We start from the raw sequence: 25,244 nt of genomic DNA, 5'->3' as shown, positions 1-25,244 counted from the left end.
TGGTACCCACTAGAGAGTCAGTGCTATAGTGCCTCTCCTCTCCAGGCACTCTACAGTACCCTGAGTGTCTGGAGCTMCTAGACCCACTCTGGGGGAAACCGGGAGGGGGCAGGGGTCATGAAATGGAAAGGGTAGGTGGGGGATAGAAGGTTGTACACTCTGACCCAGCAGCAATGACTAAGATTGGGGGGTCAGGTGTTTGCATAGATTTCTGTGCAAAAGCCACCAGCCAGATCCTCTTATCTCTCACGGCTGGTTTTGTCAACATTAGATCAGAAGGAGAGGGGTTAGATGGGAAATGTAGTGATAGCTGTTTTGCACTGAATTGTGTAGTTTTTCTCCCACACAATGCAGTGCCAGTGAGTGAAGGCACYTGAGACCGACAGGTGAGAGGGAATGTTGTCGTGTGTCCTTCTTGAACAGAAATTGGTTATTATTATAGACAAGGGATGTCAGAGTAAGAGTTTCTCAAGGTAAGGGCTAAATGTTTGGGATGATTTTACATTTTAGTAATTTAGCAGACAGAGCAACATACAGGAGCAATTATGGTTAAGTGCCTTGTTGAAGGGCGCATTGACAGATTTTTCACCTAGTCAGCTCAGGATTTAACAGTCTAAACCACTAGGCTACTTGCCACCCTACTACATGTGTGGCTTGTGATGAGATTTATGATAGGGAGCGTATTGGAGTGTGGYGTAGTGGATTGTGGGCTTATTTTGGCAGTTGGGGCACTACAGCAGTAAACGACCCGGAGAGCCTCTTTTCCCGATTTCTCCTCCCAATCCCCCCTACCGGCCTGTCCTCTCTCTACCTTTTCCTTGTTTTGAAACTGATTGTCTTCTACCATCACAAAGACACTTGGTTCTGATTGATTAACAGGTACCAGAAGAGGGAGAGCACAGTGTGACTGGGGGTGGTAACGGGGTCTGACTGCAGGCCGACTGGCAACTTTACATCCCAAGGGGAAATGATGCACATATGCTGTTTGACAGAAGATGAGAACATCTCTGGTTGGAGGGGTCAGTTGCCAACGTACTGGTTGGTTGGTAAATGTTTACATTTTGCATGAAAAAGATTAGAACCCACATAAATTCAAATGCACACGCACATACACACACAGATGAAAGAAAAGGATGAGACATACAGTACATATAGGCAGCTACACCCAGGCCTGTGGCTTAGTCCCTCTGATTAACTCCAAGGAAACAACCCGGCCTTGGAAAAGCAGGACAGCCACCAACAGGACCTTGTTAGTAGCCAGGCTGAGGAATGAGATTGAATGAGATTGATTGGAGAGGAGGAGTGGAATCTCCCCAGCACACTGCCCCCTACTGTCAGGATGTATATACATTGGGGAGGGGGAAAGGGTTGAAACAACACATGCACACAACCAGTGAATCCAACAGTGACAAAAAGTCTAAAAACAAAGACCCCTCCAACGCCAAACCCCANGTGTGTGTGTGTGTGTGTGTGTGTGTGTGTGTGTGTGTGTGTGTGTGTGTGTTTGTGTGTGTTTTCTAACAGCAAGGGAGGCATGTTTACATGGCCAGTGTTGAAATCACTCACAGGAAACTAGAGCAGCTTTAAGAGCTGGGCATGGTCTCGGTTCAGTTGTCAGATTGTCATACCTCTGAATTCATCTTTGGTTTTTAGCAAATGCTCTCAAAGCGCAGACTTGTCTGTAATTCCATGCAGGTGAGTGAGTTTGTGTGTATGTGTGTGTGTGTGTGTGTGTATGAGCATGTGTACTGTAAGTCGCCCTTGCCTTTAAAGAGTGCTCCTTCCATATGGATGTCTCTGCATTGATTGATTGGGGCCTTCGTTGCCCCTGAACAGAGACTATACAGTACAACATTGTAACACATTGAACCATGTAGCAAATTGATTTAGTCTACCCACTTGGGCATGGACTCCATTTCATGTAAATGACAGTTTGGGGTCTTTCTAAAAGCTGTAAAAGCACAGTCTGGTACACACTAGAGAGTCAGTGCTGCAGTGCCTCTCTTCTCCAGGCCCTCTCTACAGTACCCTGAGTGACTGAAGCTGCTAAACCCACTCTGGCGGAAACCGGGAAGGGGGCAGATGTCATGAAATGGAAAGGGTAGGTGGGGGATAGAAGTTTGTACACTCTGACCCAGCAGCAATGATTAAGATTGGGGGGTCAGGTGTTTGCATAGTTTTCTGTGCAAAAGCCACCAGCCAGAGCCTCATATCTCTCATGGCTGGTTTCATCAACATTAGATCAGCAGGAGACCATGTTGGACAGGGGTCAGATGGGAAATGTAGTAACAGCTGTCTTGCATTGCACAGCACTGCATTGTGGGTTGCGTAGTTTGCATTGGGTTAATCATATAGACAAGGGGTGTCAGAGTAGGAGTGTCTCGAGGTAAGGTATAACTGTTTGGTTTGAGTTGTTTGTAATGATGTGTTGTTTGTGATGAGATTGATGATAGGGTGTGGGGTGGTGGGTAGTAGTGGGTAGTGGGCATATTTTTGCAGTCGGCGCAATACATCTGTAAATGACCCAGAGAGCCTCTTTTCCCGATTTCTCCTTCCAACCCCCCCTGCTGGCCTGTCCTCTCTCTACCTTTTTCTTGTTTTGAAACTGATTGTCTTCTACCATCACAAAGACACTTGGTTCTGATTGATTAACAGGCACCAGAAGAGGGAGAGCACAGTGAGACTGGGGTGTTAACCGGGTCTGACTGCAGGCAGACTGGCAACTTTACATCCCAAAGGAAGATGATGCACATATGCTGTTTAACAGTAGATGAACATTTCTGGTTGGAGGGGTCAGTTGCCAATGTACTGGTTGGTTGGTAAATGTTAGAATTTCGCTTGACAAAGATTGCAAACCAAAGAAAGATCACTTCTTCAGATAAATACAAATGCAGGCACACATACACACACAGACTGAAGAAAATGATGGCATACAGTACATACAGGCCTGTGGCTTAGTCCCTCTGATTAACTCCAAGGAAACAACCCGGCCTTGGAAAAGCAGGACAGCCACCAACAGGACCATGTTAGTAGCCAGGCTGAGGAATGAGATTGAATGAGATTGATTGGAGAGGAGGGGTGGAACCTCCCCCAGCACACTGTCCCCTACTGTCAGGATTTATATGCATTAAAAAAACATGGGGAGGGGAGAGGGTTGCAACAACACATGCACACAACCAGAGAATCCAACAGTGACAAAAATTTCTAAAAACAAATGCCAAATCCCGACCCCAGCCCACCCTTTTGCTAAATACCCCCCTCCATCCACCTCAGTCTTTCCTTCCTCTTATCGCACGAAATCACAGGTCATTCCTGTAGGTTTCTATACAGTTATACAATATCCATGCAGAAAAAAAAGGTTGCACCCCCCTTTCAGTGAGAGGTGCTGTTTTTTATATTTTAATAACATCAGGAGTACTTGAACACACTCAGGAACCTTCAAAAGTAACTGTGAAATTGTTTTGGAGAAAAGAGAACAAAATGGCAGAAGAAAGCTTAGGATGAGTAAAAAAGGTCTTCCTTTGGTTGATATTCAAATGATACTTTTTTGAATTCGATCCAAATCCGGGGTTTTTTGTCTTTGAAAAAACACACCTCTCAAAGAGTTGAGCTAACTATGTGTTAAAGTAGCTCTTGTAGCACTCTTTCTCTCTTTCCTTCCTCTTATAGCCTTCTCTCCTGTCCCTTGTTCTTTTCCCATTTTAACTTCCACAGAAACATTCACAATGTCTTTCCTTTATGAAAACATMAAGTACATGCCGTAGCAAAACAAGCAGGAAACAGACAAGAAAATGAGCAAACAAATTCAAAAATGTAACAGTATAAAGCTTCAAGTTACAAGTTCCAAAACTAACTATCATAGTATCGTAGTATCATAATCATTGTTATCATTAGCATTACTATTTTAAGTTAAATTACATAAACTTTACATGAAAGGTTTGAGGTATTTCAGAATTAATTGTCAACACATGCCTACCAYGTCTTAGCTCTGGCCAGGGGGAGAGGTTGATGTGTGAGAAGAGTAGACAGGGTGGYGGRGGAGGGAGAGAGAAGTTGTGTCAGTCTATAATTGTCAATGACTGTTCCAGTGCCCAGTGCAGCATTAGTTCTGGCACCAGGTGTGGAGAGAGAGTGGCATGCAGTGGTGAGATATTACAACTACAACCTGGTCACTTCTGACTTTTGTCAAGCCCTTAACCTCCTCCCTTTCTGTTACATAAAAATATCTCTGTTGGGAGGGGTAAAGGGACAAAGAGCAGAAGAACACCAGGCTACAGAAACTAGGGCTCTGCGCTACTCCGACAGCAACTACTGTGCGGTAACAAAGCGATTGAAGGAATTCGAAGTAACATATTTTTTGTCTCAAATAAATAGTGAATAGAAAATGTTTTCTAGACTTCCTTCATGATAAAGTGCTTGGATTCTAGTGTATCAAGATGGAAAGTCAACATGAAAGAAGATGCTGACACAGCCCCCACGCCCTTTATTTGGCCCCCCTTTCTGTCCATCTAATACTGAATGTAATGTCTATGTATGAGTGTGTGCGTGTGCGTGTGCGTGTGCGTGTGCGTGTGCATGTGCATGTGTGTGTCCAGAGCAGTCCCACCCGTGGTTGAAGGAAAAAGGCACTCAACTCAATCTGCATGGTAGCCACCTCCTCCTTTGTGGCACAATGCAGCCTGACTGCACTGTGTGTGTATGGAGCATGTCAGTGTGTCTAACTGTGTCATTGTGTCTGTCTGTAACAGCGTTGGGGCAGAGGGGGGCTCTTTTTGGTGTGTGTCCCCCGGGTAGCATGGGACTGGCAGGCTGGAGTAATCTTTGGTATTCGTGGCGGTTTCACAAACCACTCAGCTTAGTGAGGTAGCCACATCGGTTCTCACTACAAACAAAGGTCATTTATTCAGCCACGTACATAGAGCTGAATTCTGTCCTTGCTGAACTGTGTACCACAAATCAATTTTTCTCATCGTTCGAGACTTTAAACTCACTGCTTATAGCAAAGCGAGTTTAGAGCCGTTCTATCAAACTATCAAAGTGTCTTATCTATTCTGCACAGTTAATCTAACTACATAGTTGGAAATGCTACAGTTGCATTTTAAGACCCCACAGATAACATCCATGTTCTAACTCCCCTTTAACCTTCATCCCTCCCTCCCCATACACACATATAATCAGCAAGGACATATGGAGGTCATGTTGTGTCCCCTTTTCACAGCCCGTTTTTGGGGCTCAGATGAACGAGGTGCTGAAGTACAGACCGCAGCCCTGACATGTAACGGCATGAAGAATACACCGTCCATCTCCCTGCTTTCTCCTTGTCTTGGGAAATGTCTCCTCCTTGTCAATATTCACATATAATGCAAAAAAAGATGTCCTTCATTGGTCTCGGTCCTTGCATCCATCTTTTCTTCTTTTAAAAAGTCCTTACATTTGTATTTTTTTGATTTATCAACAAGGTGCCTTACTTATGCACGACAGAGCACAAAAGTAACAAGAAATATAAACTTTGTGTCTATGGTACTAATTACCCGCATCAATATTATAGAGTGAAAGAGGGAAAGAGAGGGTAAGAGAGAAAGAGAGAGAAAGAGAGGGAAGAGGGGGATGGGGGAAGAGGGGGTAGAGAACCAAAGATAGAATGAAAGAGAGAGATTTTCCTCTGTTTCAAAAATGTGTTGGTGGATTTGTCTTTGTTACACATATTGTGGTATCTTGTGGTTTTGAGGTTTGGTATTGTATGCCTTAAAATCTGGTTAACTTTTCGTTTTCTAAAAAAGTAGATTCTAATTCACTTAAAAGTTGATTGTTGGTTGCTATGGTACATGCTGCCCATCATTATGGGTAGGGTACACTGTAGCTGTGTGTGAATGCAGTACCATATTCTCTGATTATCATTAAGGCAGTTAGCATTGGCACTAGTTCTTGTAGCATTTGTGACTGTAGTGTGTGATGGCTAGCCACAGATAATAACCATTGTGTGGGAATATCCAGCGGGAAATTTGCTCTTTTCCAAATCTGCTGATCATAATTTTTGGTAACAGACGGATAAATGCATCTAAACTGTGTGTCATTTGAGATGTTTCAAAACAGGAAACCTCACCATTTTTGCATAAATGATGATGTAAAGCTCAATCTCCGTAGCACCTCAAATGTTTCTGGATCCATCATTACCCCTCTGTCCACTAAATGAAACTGAAACATATCTCTATATCAGCTGTATGTGTTTCTGTGTGTATCTTTTCAATACCCTAGCGTGTGGGTTGTGACACAAGGCCATCTATTTGCTTGGTGAGTATTATCAAGGTAACGTATTTGGAGTGTTTGCTAAAAACCTGACTTCTATTTTCCAGGGTACTGGGCGCTACTTGAACCATCCCCCTCCTCCTACTTCACCAGTCCTCGTTGGATGAGGAACAACAATAGGATAATGGCTCWCTATTGATCTGCCTTCAGAGATCTGCGAGGGCCTGAACATGTGCCATGGCCTCTCTCTCCCCAGCCCTGGAACACACCGTGAGGCCTTTCCTAGAGGACTGCTGGCTGCAGCTTACTCTTATAACCAGCAGGGGGCACTAGGGCACCTTCAGTGCAGTAGACTGGACGCTGCCGCCGGGTGAGGCCATTGTGTCGCCACCTCCACTGGGTTCCATGTGCTCTTCTTACATTCTATACAGCAGTTATAATGCCGTTCGCTTGTCGCCTGCCTGGCCGTGTTGTCGCTTGGTTTCTGTATTGATCAGTGAAAAGCAGCTCCCTCCTGAACAAAGAGCATGTCCAGACGTATCGCTCCCTCACCTCCCCGACAGACACTTCTGCTTCTCCCAAGCAACGAAAGTCTCCCTGCAGGCCTCCAACATCTGTGCAACAATATAGACCTAGGCAGCCGGGCAGATCTGAGTATCTTTATTGCCAAGCGTCTTCTGTTTCACCTTCAAGAAGGGTCAAAGCCCCGTTCCCTCTCCCTGTCTGCATCGATTCATTTTTCGATTCATTAGTTTGCCAGAGTATGATTCGAGTGGCTCGCTGAAATGGCTGGCCATCAGGGAATACCTTTGGCGAAGAAGGAGTGGATAGAGGGAGGAGAGGAAATGAGAGGTTGAGCTTTTGTTTTTTCAATAGGGTTGTGTTGTTTTCTCCAGGATGGCCTTGTGCACAGAACTGGGTATGATCACAGGGCTGTGTGCTGTCATGTTTATTGCCGTTCTTCTGTCCTTTTTGCTTTGTGGAGAGATGAGAGATGTGAGGAGAGACTCAGAGTAGCAGACACAAAGGGGAGTGCTGGGAGGGATTCAGTAGCAACTACCTGGATAGGGAGGCTGGCCGAGGCTTGATGTTGAGATCGTTTAAACAAAGCAACATATCATGGTGTCTGTAGTGTAAATGGACTGACACCATCAACAGAAAGCTGATTCAATTGAAAAACAGATGACTGTCCTTGTGTGGACCTGACTACATGTTACCTTTACGTTTCACTTGCTTCATAACAGTCCAGTGGTGAGATGTTCAGGATCGTGGTGGTTACAGTTACGACTGACCAAGACGTGGTTGCATGACACGAATGAGGAGGCATCAACATGGTTATTAGGAACGAAGTGGGATACAGGAGGTACCACCTCCCCATCCCCATGCCACCCCGTGGCTCCCCCCGGACATCTCAGGCCTTGGAGAAAGTGGTGGCCGAGGTGCCCGGCTGGCCGGGGCTGATGCTGTGCTCGTCGTGCCAGCGGTCCACGCAGCGGCGCCGGGCATTCATGAAGAAGTTGCTGACYGTGTTGAGCTCCAGGCCCAGCTGCTGGGAGATGGTGATCTGCATCTCCTTGGACGGGCGCTTGTTCTCCTTGAAGATGGCGATGAGTGTGCGGCGCTGCAGGTCCGTGAAGACCAGCCGCTGCTTTTTGGGCACCATGTTGCGGTCTTTGTGATGCTCCTGCTCCTTGCGCTTGCAGGCTGTGAGGGGTGATATGGGTGGGGTTGGGGAGACAAAGGGGGAGAGAACAACATAGCATAAATGCAGTGTTACAGTTATAGTACTGCAATACTATATGATTATGACTACTTCAGTGATAGTAAAAAGGTGAGAGATGCAGAGGGAGAATTAAGGGAAGATGTGGGAAATGAGTCATTAGCCAGTACTTAAAGATGTAAAAACGGGTTTATACAGCAGCAAAATATATTGAGCTTGCGTATATTGCCATGTATTAAACTTGATTTAAAGCTAATCCATCCCTGGTGCCCAGTGGGAATATTCCTTCCATCCTGCAGAGTGCAGACAGGGAGCTAGCCTGCGGTGAGCTGCTCTGGCTGCCTGGTGGAGACACTGCTGTTTGATTCAATATTAATGCAGTTTGGGTCGCAATGGGAGACTGAGTGACTGTTACACAAAAGTGAGCGTTTGTGTGTGTTTGTGTGCCTGTGTGTACGTGTGTGTATGTGCGCGTGTGTGTGCACACGCACGCATCCGCGTGAGTGAGAGACAGAGAGTGAGAGAAGGGAGAAAGAGAGCTTAGTGTGTGTGCATGTGTGTATGAGAGAGGGAGTGGTAGAGAGGGATATATTGACCCACATTGCTGTAGGAATTGGGGGGTTCTCTACAGGGACTGGGGTCAGAATCCCCTCCAGCAGGTCTGCCGTCTGCTACATCAAACAGAGAGCCACTGGAGCCCTATCCATTGAGCTCTGAGGTGGTATTTATAACTGCCTCCAACACAAAATGGAGTGTTGAGTGTGTACTGACTTCTATGAGGAGCAATTTGAAGAGAAAACATCTAGTAATACTTAGAGGCACTAAATAAAAATGTACAGAATATGTAATGTACAGTGAACTAAGTATGAACTATGTATAAAGGTGAAATGAACCGTGAAAACATGATGAGACAGGTATAGATGAGGAGGAGGTGCGCTTCGTCCCTGAGGATTCAAGGCAGTGGGTTATTTCCCCTGCTGTTGCCATAATTACCCTCTTTTCTACCTTTTTTTCACTCCAATATTCCTTTATTCCTTTATTCTTCACTTTCTCTGATGTGTGTGCGCCTGTGTGTGTGTGATTGTGCTGAAGTGGCTGGAGCCAGGCTTTGGCGCTGTGTGTCTAATTACAGTGGTCCAGAGCCCATTGATCAGCCATTGCATGTCAAATCTGTTTACTACAGCCGTCTAACCTCCACACCAGCACATCCATCATATTCATATTTCACATCAACACTACAGGCCTCTCCTACTGTACCCACATACACTATACACTGGGTCTGCACTATAGACACACTTGTACAGTGTTTAGCCTATCCTATTGACATAAATGTATAGATCATCAGTTAGTGCTGCTGATTTGGTTGTGGTGGTGATGTATGGTGGTGATGATGATAGTTTCATATAGTCTGGATGTATCATCATTGTAGTTAGCTTGAGCAACAGATGACATTAGATTCAACAGGCTATTGATGTGTGTAGTGTATAATTATTAACACAGCTATCCACTCTTATCCCTCTCTCCATCCAGCCCCTTCATCTCATTATGTTCGAGTTGTACACAGAGCTCTGTGGGAGACTTTTGGCCCCGTTGTTTTATCGTCTCTTAGTCAGTCAGAAGGTGTCACTAGCGCTGTGCCCTGGCCGTATGGGGCCCCATACTGGGCTGCCTTGCTACAGGCGCTGGATTTAGTAATCAATAGCYATCGATCGATGAGGAAGGGGGCCCTGATTACTGAACCAAGCGCGCCGTAGAGAAGAAGAAAATCGATCACTGCAGCTTTTAGAGCTACAGTAGGCACAGAGACAGACATAAACTCATGCACAAAGAACTACCCACATTGGACTCATAATAGAAATGTATTTGGCTTTTATTTTTGGCTTTCAAGTTGGTCTACTCTTTCCGGCCTCACACCCTGGCAATTATTCTACCCGTTCGTTACTTAGCTGTGGCTGCAGTGGAATCATCGTAGTAAAATGAATAAATACATAGGCTAAATATATACAATTATATATTTTTTGTTTATTCAATATTTTTCCGTCCTAAACTTGAGAATTGTTTGGATAATCGCTAATAGCCTACGTTTGGCATGTGTATAAGGTTAGGGGGAAGTTGCTATAAAAGCAACGCATTCCAACCAGTATTGTATTAAGATACAATACTGTGCCTCATGCTTTGGCAGAAACAAAATGTGCTCTGAAATGTGTTCATATAAGATTGAAGCTATATGTACCTACTCCTCTTATTAGTATTGACATATTGTGCAGAATACGAGCCTAAGTTCTCACATTTCTGTAAGATGCCATTTAACACATTTTAGCGATGGTAATCAGAATAGCCATCAGAGTATAGGCCTAGCCTACTCAATTAATCATCATAATTACCAATCGATACATTTGGGTCGGTATAGGGTTTACCATAATATAGCCTATGGGTGTCGGCTTTTGTCATGGTCACTCCAAACAATCTCACAATGGACGGGAGGATCCTGACTTGAACTCATTTGTATTGAACCACAATGTAAAGTCTAAATGTGAGTCAATATAAAGTTGAAAGTTGTGTAAAAACKAAAAAAAATAGACTAACTTTCCTCTTTCTCTGGAAGTTATTACTGCTAGCATTACAGAGGTTACGGGAAAGGCCCTGGGTGTTCAATATCGGTTGGTAGATTTGTGAATAATTAATGTGTGAAAATCAGTTCGTCCAATTAAATATGCATCGGAAGGAGAATGGGAAGAGGCGGGGCAGGGACACAAAATATGCAGGGAAAGGAAACGGATGCTAAATAATCTACAGATACTAATCGTGTCGTGACGCGCCATGGAGCAAGCGTCTCTCGAGTTGGTTAATTGTAGGTTTTATTTGCTAAAATTTTGTAGAAACAATGGTTCTCATAAARCGCTATGTAATTGCACTTGCCTACGAAGCATGTTATTCCAAGGACTTCGCTTTACAGTTCCTGGGTTACCCAAAGGCCATCCAAAGGCCATGTTGCTAATTTTGTGCTGCCTTTCTGTTTGTATGAGAAAACAGAAACCTACTAGGTGTAAAATAAAGTTCGAGTCAGAAGATAGAAGTAGCCTAATCTTTAGACATTGAAATCACATTGGATCTATGGAATGAACGACATTTTGTAATGAGTTTTGGTTATTGTCCATGCAGAAAGAATATCCAGCCCGGTAGCGCTATGGTCATCTAGTCCTACAATATGGCTAATAATGTCTATTAGCGATGGCTAAATATTTAATGTCAACAGTCCTAAATGTAAAACAGATGTCCGTTTAGGACTTCTGGTTAAAGTGTATAGGGTGTATGGTCTACTCTAGCACTAGACTACTGATGTAATTAATCTACCAATAAACATTTTTACTGGCTGCGGATCAACATCATACACACTATAAAGCCACCTTCAAGTCCTGCTTCCATTGCCCTTACAGAAAAGAACCCGAGGCACTTATCTCTGCCTTATATGCACTGCCAGTTGGCATGTATCAATGTGTTATCTAAAACTCTATTATTTTCCCCTGCAGGATTCTAGATGCCACAGAATCGGATGCACCTTTTCTCCAGACCTTGAATAGTGCTGTAAGATGGGACGTGCACTATTATAAAGAAATGGTTTTTGTTTTTCACTTATGTTGTGTTGCACAAAGATTGATAGTATGTGTATCGACTGGGCTGCACTTTAAAGGCTAGTTTGTACAGTATTTATTCCATTCAGACCGCAGGGCAGTGCCAAGGTTTCCCAATGCAAAGTACTTCCAACTCAATACTCCTTAATGTAATGAGGCAGAGTTGATGCTAATATACTGATAACTTGATACAATGTGTTTGTTTACCTTGCACACTGCTCTGCTGCAAGGCATTCCCCCACAACTTTAATAACACTTTGAAAGTCACCCGGCTCAAATCACTTGATGGAAGATGAATGGTTCTAACTGCAGTTCAGGATAAATTCAGTGGTAGCGTACGTTTTCATTTGACTTTTWAATTTTTTTAAAAATATGATGTTATTGATAGTTCATATTTTACCAGTCATTAGGCTACCATTATATATGAGATCATCAGACAAAGAGATTTCTTTGTGTGCAACATTCACCAATCAAATGTTTTTTTTGTTTGCTTTAATATTTGCTCTTAAATAGAAGCCAAGTGAGCACTTCCTTAATCACCTTAAGATAAATATTATGAAGTACGCAGGCCCAGAACCTGATATAATACAATATCAAAATAATACAATATGTACGTACCTCATTACTTGTGATAACAACTGTGCCATTCACAGTTGCAGAATTCCTTTGAAAACAGTGCTCAAGTGTTCAGATTATCGATGGAAACGTTCAGATTATTACCAGTAATGTTTAACTGAAGTCAAATATGACTGAATTAGTGACTTGGCAAATGTTGTAGACGTCATGCTTAAATTGATTGATAAAGCGTATCATAATTGGCAACAAAAGTCAGTGAAAGTTGCACAATGAAATATGGTGGCATTTCTCAGTAAACATAGCAGTCAGACTGCAGGGGAAAAGTAGGAGTGCCCATCTATAGATTGCAATAGTGATGTAAACTCTACTTTTGTTTTATTATTAAACATTTAGAATTGAGTGACACCTCATTACTTTATATTATGCACTCTGTCATGTTGGTGTTTCCCTGAATTAAGAAAGGCAATAACCGACTGATTCTTCTTGTTAGAGAAATACAGTTCATGTGAAACAGCAATACAAGTACTAGTGCAACATGTTTGCAAGAGTGGGATCATGTTAGTACATTGACTAACTTCGGTGAGATTAGCTTGATCTATACTTAAGACTACATAATAATAATAATATAATGTTTACATCAAGAGGACTGTCATGTCTGTGAGTTTCTTATCTAAATCCTAAATAACAACAATGTATCTCAAATTTGGACGACATTGTCAGTTTATAAATCATTTGATATTATGGGATTCGTTGTAAATTAATTGTGAACTTATTTGATGTATATAATCATAACACATTTGATCTCATTGTTATTATTTTTAGGTTATACCTGAGTTACAAATCCCCAATTTTAGTAAAAGACACTTCATGCTTACAGATGACTTGAAAAAAAATAAACAAACAGGTAGGCCTATATAAATAAATAAACACATTTCTGAAATAAATAAATATGTGAGCGTGTGAAAGCTGTCTCAGCAGCCAGGCTAGAGGTGTGTGCTCTGTCGGATTTGAAGTGGGAGAGCAGAGGGGGTGGGGTATGGTGGGGGAATCGATAACTAACCGCACCGTGCAGCCAACCGTTCTGCCTGGGATCGATGGCTTGAATGGGGCTGATCTGAAATTGGGTGCGGTGCGACTCTCTCCCGCTGAGGCCGGGCTACTGCAGGCGAGAAACAGTCACTATGTCAACCATGGACTCAACCTGTTGTTCATAATTACTTACTATGAATAACTGGCTTGTAACAAGTCATTGGGTCAATGTAAGAGGTGGACATGCAATATGCTTTTCAAATCATTAATATGGGCTGTTATTTTGTTTATTGCAATAGGGATTATTACAGCATCACCTCATCGTTTTCGATTATTTAATTGCAGTTATATTATGTTGATATTGTGAAGGTGGGCAGTCTGTTCTTGTGTGATCGTACTTATGCAATTTTTTTGCATAGCCTATCCTATTCTTAAGTTGTTTTATAGCAACAAATCTGTATAGATGGGTTGGTTAACAAAAATACACCATCAAGTGATATATATAGGCCTACAGGCCACAACATCAAATAGACAATGAAAAACTCCAATAGACAATGACAAACTCCAATACCCTGGCCCAGAGACTATGTTGAGGAATGTTGTTTTACGTTTTCAAATAAAATGAAGACAAAACAGTCAGGGTTATTTCATTGGCAGTATGGATGATTTACCACAGGAAACCATGCATATCGTTTATTAGTGAGTTGTGTGGCCAACATTAACACTGCGTGCCCGCCTATCAACATTGTAAGGGAATCTTGTTCAAATCAAATTGTGTTTGTCACATACACATGGTTAGCAGATGTTAWTGTGAGTGTAGCGAAATGCTTGTTCAAACGTCACAGTGGTYTTTGTTCCTCCGTACTCATATAGGCCTACTGTTCCTGGCATGTTCAGAACTTTAATTTGCTCTGTAACGCCATAAAACATATTGCTTAGGCCTAGGGTACCAGTCCTACCTCTCTTTATTAAGTTAAACCTTAAGTTGATTTACTTTTCGTCACTCTTCGAGTATTTTTCTTATTTTTAGTGATTTATGGGAAGGTCTGAACATTTTTATCACTGAAGCAGCCTGCTAATCATCTCAAAGGTCAATTTTGATGGATTTAATTCTGCAGTCAGCTGAAAAAACAGTGCAGATGAGAACTTGTATGGAAAATGTTATTCAACCAAAGAGGCAGCTCAAATGGCTGCAAATATGACTAAATAGTAGCCTATGCAATAAAAGCAGAATTGTAGTATCAATAAATACTACTACTAKTAATAATAATTGTAATAATGATAATAATWATTATTATTAGAATTAACAAGTCAGAGTAAATTGAATTAAAATTAATSCAATATTTTATCAATTATATAACTATAGTCTATCGATCAAAAGTGGAGCATGGTAAAAAAGTTGGGCTTGAAGTCACATAATATGTGGGTGTGAGTTGCGTTAATGCAATTGGAGACAAGACCTGTATCATTAACAACTAAAACACTGCAAACGATGGCGTGAAAGTATCAAAAATGGCAACACTCGTGTGGCTAGTTTAGGTAACATAATTATCTGCATTGGACCCAAAACAAATAAGCTAAAGGAGCTTGCCTGCATTATATGATTGAGATATACACCGTGGTGTAATTATTGTGCCTTGTGAAAATCCTGAACGAATAGTAATAAACCGCAATTAATGCCATGCATGGGAATTATTTACCTACAAGCACACGTACACACACACACATATATTAAGTGTGTTCATTTTGATATTGGATTATTGAATGTGATATATGCATTTTATGTAATTATGTATATATATAGCTTCTATAAGCAACAACATTTTTCATTTGTAGCCAATAGTAGAAAAGGGGTCTAAAGATTCCGGCTCAGTATAGGCCTGAATAATCAAAACGATAGCCTCACTGAATATATATATTCAAACATCAATTCAAATTTTTATATTGGACTCCACTCCGTTTGTTTATTTCGCATGTAATATAGCATTGATTATTTCATCAATTGATTTCACGGTCGTTTTGTTCCTTTGTTGATTTGTGTGGGTTTGCCCAACTGGAGTTTCGGGTTGCATCTGTGGGTACTGTGTGTGTGTGACTGCGGTTTTTTCTGCGATCTGCTGGTGATCGACCCAGGTTACAGTCAGTGTATTTGAGCGCATGCAGGCTCGGCTCTCTCAGGTTAGGCCGTTTGGACATTCGAATATTTTTATTTTTCAGCCTCTTTAATGATTTATGTATTCAATAATATGTCCGTAATATGATTAAATATTTGTTATTGTGAAATTATGGATAATAACAATAAGTGCTAACTTTCAGTTTTCCGTCTTCAATGAGTCAAGCTGCATGCTCTTCGGAATTACCTGTCTACCATTCAACTCTGAGTTAAATGAAAAGTTTCAATGTTGGAAAAAAATGTGTATGATGTAAAAAAAAAATTAAAAGGAGGCGTAACATCTCCGTATTTTTTTATTCGTTTTACTATTCATACCACTGTAAAATGTAGACACAACCATGTGTTATTGTGCAAATAATCTTGATACAAMCATGCACAACATTACGCCCCTCGACTGCTTATTTATCTCTTTGCTGTCCTCTTAAAAAGCATGATCCTCTTTCGACAATAATCGATTAAGCCAATTCTGTCTGCAGATGATTGTTGGCATGCAGTGCCCGAACACGTTTTATGGTAATAAGGGCCTAATGTGACCCTTTTCTGAAGTCAGTTTTAATCACAATTTTACAAAAGCATACTCATAAAACATATTATTTATATCATCCGTGATACTGCCTTAGAATTTGTATAGGCCTATTGTCTACAACCGAACCTGTAATATGCAAACATGGTTGTGTTTATTAAATCACTATGAATTCAGTATTGGTCTATGCATGAGACTGCTGTCATTGCATGTTGCCATTCAATTATCAGTGCAGCCTAATTTGTTGGCTATTGGCTAATGCTGCCCTACTATTAACCTATTCGTTCAGGCTTAAATGGGGATGTGTGCAATTTCTCTCCTTCAAAGAATTGCGTGGGTATTGTCTTTCCCTTGTTCTTTGAACGTTGCAGTATTCGCCTTAGATCGGGCATTAAACAAGCCATTATCGGACCTTTAATAACCAATGTCCTGTCTGACGTCAGATAAGCGTCTACTGCTAACAGGAGAGAGAGAGCATTTCAGCACCACTGCTCAGCGATTTACCACCAGGCCCCGGTTACGCAGGGCGCACGGGAAGTGCTGTATTGGACAGTATACGCACCCATAGAAGTGGATGCAGTTGACTTGCATGAGCTCAGATTCCATCATCACATGCACGCGCATTGGCTTGGTTGATTGTTGTCACAAATMTTTCACACTACAAATACCCAATTTAGGCTATACATTTTGTCTCGTTAGCTTGGCTATAATGTTGTCTCGTTAGCTACTCATTCCACTTCACCAAAATATTTTGGGAAATCGATTAAACCCAACAGCCTTTGTTTCAGCCATATGCCAATTCACGTGTTGATAATTGGAGTCATAGTTTACAGTACCAAAGTGATTTTGGATAGACTATTCAATGTGTCCCTAGAAAACATATGATAGGCCTACAAACAGAATACTTTTTATATTATCTGGCAGGGAAATGTTGCTGTGATTTCAGGCTACAACAATGATCCAGTAATTCAGCAAATGGCTTCTCTTACTGTTTTATGTTTGGAATCGGTGACGCAACGCCATTTAACCCTTAGATGCTAGCCTCGTGCGCACAGTTCAGTCTCCTAGCAATTTGATTTAAAGGTCATTCTCTCCTATCGATCCGGTTTGGCGAGGGGGCGACGGAAAAGCGGAGGAATTGATCATCTAAAATAGAATAGACGGTATTCTAAACTGTAGGCCTATTGAGGCAAACGGGTTAGATAGACCTATATGTGCTGCATTTATAATTGCATGCCCCGGTGTGAATTCTCTCTCTGCCTGACTGTGTGTGTGTGTGCGCGCGCGCGTGCGTGCTGTGTGTGTACTGTGTGTAGCCTGTGTGAGAATGTGCATACAGGATGAAAATCTGAACGATATTGGTCCCTTAATATGCAGCAAGAGTACTGTACAGTGTGAGTAGGGCGCAGGCAGGTGCGACTGCCCACATTTTCTTGTGTAAGGCACGGAACAGTCTTCTGTCTCAGAGATTTACTTTATCATTTATTGATCACTTTGTCTAATGGTGAGTAGGTCTGTCTGGGCATAGGCCTAATCTCATTTTAGGCTATTCCCTTATCCATAGAATACCGCTTCACCATTTTAGTGAAACGTCAACATAACATAGCCCATGATTAGCGGAATACTAGTTAGGATTTGGTCGTGTAAATGCAAGTGCCAATAAAAGCATGCGTTTAATAGTAATTCCGTTGTACGTTATGAAGGGTGGGCTGTTAATGGGGAAAATGGTGTTGCACATGAGCGGAGGGGGGAAGGGGTAGCGGGAGTAGGCCTATGCCTGCATGGCGTAGCTCCAGCGATGGAAGGGAGAGACCCGGGAATGGAAATCGATACAGATTCAGAGCTCGCCAGATCGGCCTTAACAATGTATGGCGCAGACGCACTCAGTATCCCGATCACATACACACATGCAGGCACATAGGCTACACTGGAAAAATGGGGAGCCGTGTCTGTGAGTGCACGTTCTCCATCACTATACTCAATTCGCCTCCTCAAACGCAGAAAAACAAATCAGAATTCGTCATCTGGCTGCATTGACAAACATTTGGAATGGATTTTAAGAATGTGAATAGCTTTTCATTAGTGCCCCGGAGAAAATGGCCCCCATTGTCCACAACAGCCACATGATTTCAGTGTGTGCGTGTGCGTGCATGCGTGCGCGCGTGAATCCCAGTAGACCTATTTACAGCACACATTGCTGTGCTTAACAAAATGCGTCTGTGAAACCGCAGCGGCATGATTCTCTCCCCTTCTGTTCCCCATGCCTATCAATTATTAAAGTTCGCATCGATCATTTCGCAGGCCTGCATCAACCCGTCTCTTCATGAAAAAGCCTGCTTTCGATTATTCTAAATCAATCACGCCTAAAGGCTCTATTCAATCAAAACCGCTAACCGGATTTCCGGGATAGAACATAAACAACATTCTTGCATCACAGCTTTGGATTAATATGTTGCTGAGTGTCTTTTGGTTAAACCTTTTGCTTTTATAAGTACCGGAAAAGGTGCATTCTTGAGAAGAATCTGCCAGAAAAGAGTTTTCCAGATTTGAGAATATGGAGCTTATTCTATGGACTCTGAACTATGTGTCTTAACATAGCTCACACAGGATGGTGAGACAGATCTGATTGTGACATTGTGTGATATTATTGATCTTGACATGTTGATGGTGGGCGAAGGACATACAGTATGCTAGACGCAGGCTATATGAACATGTCAAAATAAAGAATTTGACTCATCTGGGATATTAACATACTGTATCTCCATAGCCTACCTCAACCATACATTGTTGTACAGCCCTTTATTACTACACAGCTCTATACACAATACACCCCACACATGGTTATGGGCTTAAAAAAGGAAGACACCTGTACCATGTCAGATATATAGTTGAAATGTATTCAATTTTGAGTTTGCATCCCAATATTACACTTTAAATACTTCACTGAAGACTGAAATAAAACACAAACCGTTTGACATAGACACACCGGATTTTCAGCGTAAAAAGTTTATTAATTATGAAATTATGACAAGTATTAATAAAATGTCACCCATTGGTTCACTAGGTCACTTGACTGCAGGAAAGGGCTACAGCAAAGCCAAAATTCATTACCACAAACATAGGCCAACAGTACCGTACATAAAGGCCTGAGATTTCAGCACCATGGACAGCGGTGATCCCYAATGAAAATGTTTTTTTGTCGGTGGGGGTGAACATTTCTGTAGCAAATACACTTGGAGGTGGATAGAAATGCTAGTGGTGTGTGGAACAGGCTGGGTTGGTCGATGCTTAGGTACAGTGATGGCATTGGGATTATGTCCCAAATGTTTAGAGGCAGGCAGCCATTATTCCGAGTATATGAAGGATGCATGCATGAAGATGACTGCTAGATGATAGATTCATAAAATACTCCTTTTACTTARATTAGCTTTTCATGAGTAGCATAGCCATCTTAAATATTGCTCCATCCAGAAATAGGAAAAGGTATGGGGACAGCAGAGGTTGACCTCCCTTGATGTGAATGTAGGCCTAGCKTGTGATGAAGTTGATTGAGCTATTCTCTCCCTATCCATAGTCTGCCTGTATTTTGGTAGAGAACAGAACAGAACAGAGAATAATCTCATCCCCAATTTCCCAATCGAATTTTTACTAACGATACAATTTTGATATTCCCCCTTTACATTTTGGATAAATGAGAATGATGCTCTTGCGAAATTTTTCATTGCGTCGTATTTTACGACGGTGGTTTGGCAGGATCGAATAATTTTTGTTGTCTCTATTGTCTTCCTCTTGGCTCCCGAGTGTGTCTGGAACAATGCGTTGGTGAATACATGTTTACACAGATCCAGGCTGATTGTATAACCCAACCCCCAAAGGGTGTTTTGAGAGTGAGTTTGCCATCCAGTCTACAGATGTAACATGATTACAACAGAGAGAGAAAAAGGTGTGCAATGGGGGATTTTTCCAGTCTCTCCATCCCCTTTAGCTCCCCGACACCCCCCCACCGCTCTGGGAGAGTCCAATGGGAGAGAGTGCTGAGGCGGAATAATTGATAGATGCACTGGCTATCGTTATCGATCACTACAATATTGACCCGACTAAATACATTGAGATGGAGTGTGGAATTCAACGCAGATGCAAATACGAATTGTTTTGATCGTAAATGCAATCTTTAAATGTCTCTCAGACCTCACTTTGCCGTGTCTTTCTCGACACAATCCAAGTTGTTGTTTTTACCTATAATGCATCCTTGTTTTCGTTGGTTCAACATTTCAACATATACACTTTGTGAGCTTGTTTTTGTAAATTAGCTGTCCTAAAAAGCCAATCAGCTTGATACATGATCAACGTAATGCGTAACGAGGCACAGGTTGGACTTAATTGTAGGCCATACTATAGGTTTGCACTTTAATGAGATTCACCTTGCCCTCCACTCGCGGACAACGCAGCACACATTTGTAACCATGTGTTTTATGGTGTGCGAATAAAGGGCACGCAGCCCCCCTCATTTGACTACATCGTGCTCTGTTTTTAATTTTCTGGGGAATATTGTTATGTGAGTGTGCAGACACGGGCATTTTCACATTAGCTAAGCAGGGAAGCGGCATTGATTTGTGGGACTATGATGAATTTGGAATAGTAATTTGAATGTATTGATTGATGTGGCCGACCGAGAATCCGCACCCTCCCTTTTAGAATCCTAACGCCCACTCCCAACCCACATGCGCACAGTGGATAATGGCGAATTGAAATGCAATAAGTAAAATGTAGCTCCCACCATTTACATACCACAGTCATTTGTCATTTTGCCTGCGAGCAACTGACAGCACAAGGTAGCTCACATGACAACAGACCTCACGTCAGGGCCAGAGGATAACCACTCGCTCGCAAAGAGCGCGGCTATTAAACAATCATAGCCATAATCATAACCATAACAATCACGATAATATCACTACTACGAATGATATTGATTGATACTTGATAATAAATAATGATACTTGCACTATACCTATTAGGCCTATAGCCTGTAAACTAATGAAGTATGAAGAATAGCCATCGGGGTACAAATGGAGCATAGGCGTATCAATTCTAAAATGAATGCATACGAACGTGCATGCATGCTACACATACACAGGCATACTGTAGGACTACATGCATGCTACACTTACACAGGTATACTGTAGGACTACATGCATGCAGAAATACACATGTATGGGAAGTTATGTGCCATAGCTCTAGTACAGTGCATTCAGTCCATTCATTGAGAGGTTTGTATCATAGTGTGTGTGTGGGGTGGGGGATATATCATGCGTGTGAAATAAACATGTGTGCGTCCTCTCCTGACTGAAAACTCCAAGGTGTATGGCTACCTTGCAATTTTATGAAGTGCAAGATTTGTTTAGAAGAACAGATTTATTCATGGCAGTAGCATGATGTTAAGCATGTCAATTAATATTTAACCATTGAGAAATCACTGTCCTGGTGCAAGTTAGGCAGCTTTATCAGGCTAAACCAAAGTCTCTTATCCAGGACTCCCAAATAGCTCAAGGTAAATGTTGCTTGGCGAGGGCTTGCAGTTTGCTCAAATACATGTCTGTCTCTTATCTCTTTAATGTCTAATGTAATCTTGTTGAGGAATTCCAGGTTTAGTTTACAACATGAGCAAACCTCTGTCTGGACAAAGGGCTAATGATGTCAGACAGCCCAGACTGAATCAGTGGCGACTGGGACCAGAAATCGGACTGGGATTCTAACGCAACTGTCCATTTTTCTGTTGTGGCCACACTAGCCATTTTCTCACCCGAGACACCCACACCGGACAATTTTTTCCTTGAGGCCCCCTATTAGCCAGATAAAGATTATTTTGCCCATAAAACCAAGTCAGATAGGGCCACTGGGCTAAAAATGGAACAGCCCATCTGGCATTTGCCCGAAATGCCAGATGGTCAGTCCACCTCTGGACTAAATGCTAACACTGTAAAACAGTGCGCGCACACATGCACAGTCACGTCTTAACATTTGCGCCGGCACGTCAACATACACGCTGGAAGCACACAGCCTTTGCTTTCGATATAGTGGTGCGCTACAGCGAATGGAATAGGTTACAAACAAGCAGGCACCCATACCAGAAGTGTGATCAGTGGTTTGTGGCACAGCTCTGTCGCGGGCAACTGATCGTTGAAATCATGCTGGATTGACTGAAGAGGCTACTACAATCAGCGTGGCTTGGCTTTGAAATCGTAACATTTTATTGGAAAGGAGTGTGTGAGACAGAGGGAGAGGAGAGCGAGGGAACAAAAGAGTGCGCACGAGTGAGAGAGGGGAGGAGAAGGTGATAAATAAAGATATTCAACAAATGGAACTTACAATGGAAAACATTGGAAATCTGCACGGCGTATCTCATTCTCATCAAACGGGTGACTTAATGAACTCTCCCGCACCACGCACCACCGTCGCATTCGGAACTTGGTGTCGCACGGACGGTCAGCCATGGTGTCCAGTATGGCCTCAATATTAGAGGGAGCTGGGGAGTATCGCACAGACCATGCATTGTCCGGTCCCTTGCACCCCGCCATGACTATGTCCTGCGACTCCGGGGATGACCATGAGCAGCACTTACACTACGCTAACACCGCTGCAGCACCTGCCTCCCATAGCCACCGTCTCGGATAAATTTCACCATCATCCTCACCCACGCCCTCACCACCATCGGCCCATCAGCGTCTCGCCGCCGGTAACGTCAGCGGCAGCTTCACGCTCATGCGGGACGACAGGAGCCTTGCCTCAATGAGCAACCTCTACGGGCACTACCTAAAGAATGTCCGGCATGGGCAGCCACTGTCCCTCTTCTCCAACGGCCTCGGGTCTTTGCACAACTCGCAGCAGACTCTTGGCCCCTATGGTCCGGGAGCCCACCTCCAACGACAAGATGCTCTCGTCGGGAGGCTTCGAGTCTCACGCAGCGATGCTGTCCCGAGCGAGGAACACCTGGCCCGGGGATTTGGGGCCACGGGGCCGGATCATGTCATCCCTGAACGGTATGCACCATCACAGCCATCCGCACTCTCAGCTAACGGATCCATGCTCTCTGACCGGGAGAGGCAGACGGCGGGGCGGGCAGGGAGTGGTCCGGGGCAGGTGGAAGAAATAAACACCAAGGAGGTGGCACAGCGAATAACGGCGGAACTCAAGCGCTACAGCATTCCCCAGGCCATCTTCGCCCAGCGGATCTTGTGTCGGTCCAAGGAACCCTGTCTGACCTGCTGAGGAACCCTAACCCTGGAGTAAACTCAAGTCTGGCCGGGAAACCTTCCGGAGGAGTGGAAGTGGCTGCAAGAACCCGAGTTCCAGAGAATGTCGGCACTCAGACTAGCAGGTGAGTAAAGAGACGTCCAAATGTGAAGGGATCTTAGAAGTCAATGTGGCGAGACTATCAATCGCTACTCAAACAGATATCACTGTAACAAGTTAGCATGGATTCTTTGAGGAGTTAACCATGGCTATTATTCTTTAAACTTTGTTAAACCAGCATGTTGAATTGGTTGTTTGAAAAGATATATAAATCCAGATTGGATTGACTGCTTCATGCTCAATATAATAAAGTATGAAAGAGTAAACAGTAGCTATGCTGTTTAGTCTACTCTGCAGGTGATATTCTAATTCGCGGTTAAACTTGAAGAAAACAAATAGAAATTAACTTGTTTCAAGTTTTTGAATACTCACTAGTATGCTTCCAAACGTATACTTGTATCAATTTAAGCACGCGCGTAATGGGGAACACACACACACACGACAAGGTGTTTAGACCACAGACAATAGGAAATCAAACAGGGAAAGCCCTGCATCAAATTGATTGTGCTTCTCTGTAACTGTATCATTGGGCCACAATAACGCATGTTGGCCTACACTGGTGGGATTATTGACCAGAAGTTCAACATGCACACATTCACTCTTCTTCTGGGTGTGAGTCGTTCCATTAGCCTCATGTTAAATATCGTTTTGTCAGCGTATTATGTATCAACTGGAACTGGAATTCTCGTGGGCTTTCCCTTCCCCTGTCTACTCCGCGAGGCGCAAACAAGGCGCGTCTGAGATACTAGGGCCTAGCAGCGAGTCGGGAGCTGACTCTTGCGAATCGATACTTCGGGTCCCCGCGTCCCTTTTCAAAGTAGAACACTGATAAATGATCGATTTGGATCTGAAAGACAGCTCAACAAACAGATGCGCCTGTCTTTGATTTTCACCATTCTGCGGCTTACACTTATTTATAAAGTCTTCAAGTCCTTTATGGGTGGAATAGAGACTTCATAGTGATATATTGTGATTATGAATAAGTAAAAGTAAAAGAAGAACTGAAAATAAGAACTGAATGGAGGTGAAATAAAAATAGGCCTAATGTCAGAATGAACCGTGAACGATGACTTTCCTTAAATCTACAACATACCAATCTCAAAACATCAGCAATAACACTACAGCCGAAGTTGTACATTTGTTAGCATGTTACTGGCTCTAAAAATACATAAGCCTAGTATAGCAGCCTAAAATGTTGTTGTTTTTACATAGGTCTGTGCAACTCTAATGCACAAAACTAAAAAGTATTAAGGCCTACACTAACCTACTTAAGGATGGCAAAGCAAAAAAGCTAAAGGCGTTTACTTCAATAATGTTATTGGATTAGTTGAACCCCAAACATAATCAATACTTGGTTTCAAGTTTGGAAATGCACCAGAAATGTACAATTTAATTGGCAATCGTTGCTATAATCACTCCACTTTGAGACTGAGAAATATATTTCGAGAGATGGATGTTTATATAGCTACGATTGAACTATTTATCCATTATTTCCAAATTTACCTCTGAATTCACAAGTTATAACCATTTATTCATTCATCAGTTAATATTTATTTTTGCCAGTGAGAGGTAAGAGTTTGGAACAATGACCACCGGGCTATCCAAGCCCCTGCGGTGAAAGCTCCAAGAACAAAAAAAAAGCAACCGAAAATTGTGTTCTTGTACAAGCTATAAAGCTTAGGAGCTAATTAACGAGTTGGAAGTGAGGGCCACTTTCATTGATGTTTCTGCAAATGACTCGGTTTGGACATGCACGCGCTTCAAAACGCCAATCAGTACTTCTCTGTCTTATTTCAGTGGACAGTTCAATTAAGCAGATATAGTGGCATATTTTAGTTCCAGTCAATGCCCTATTGAAAAGCACTTAATGGCATGTAAATTGTTCCGCATTTAGTGGGTTCTGGTAAATAAAGATTTAAACACTCTACAATTGTCTCTTAAGTGCCATTGCTGTTAAACCTAATTGAGCAGTGGGGTTTTAAAGCCCCCCCCCCC

At 42.5% G+C, this 25,244-nt stretch overlaps 1 protein-coding gene and 1 pseudogene across 1 annotated transcript in view; one reads left to right on the top strand and one right to left on the bottom strand.

Annotated features, from left to right (window-relative positions):
* Positions 1 to 7,572: 7,572 nt before the first annotated feature.
* onecut3a (one cut homeobox 3a) overlaps positions 7,573 to 25,244 on the bottom strand; it is a 25,766-nt gene continuing 8,094 nt past the window's right edge. The window contains exon 2 of the mRNA XM_070447542.1: positions 7,573 to 7,950. Coding sequence (XP_070303643.1) covers positions 7,658 to 7,950 — 293 coding nt within the window. The 3' untranslated portion in view covers positions 7,573 to 7,657. The remainder of the gene's footprint in view (positions 7,951 to 25,244) is intronic.
* Positions 22,255 to 23,282, top strand: LOC111975585 (hepatocyte nuclear factor 6-like; annotated as a pseudogene).

The sequence above is a fragment of the Salvelinus sp. IW2-2015 genome, linkage group LG16, assembly GCF_002910315.2.
Source record: "Salvelinus sp. IW2-2015 linkage group LG16, ASM291031v2, whole genome shotgun sequence".
NCBI classification, from domain to species: Eukaryota; Metazoa; Chordata; class Actinopteri; order Salmoniformes; family Salmonidae; genus Salvelinus; species Salvelinus sp. IW2-2015.
The sequence above is the reverse complement of the archived record's forward strand: the minus strand, read 5'-3'. Positions and strand labels throughout refer to the sequence as shown.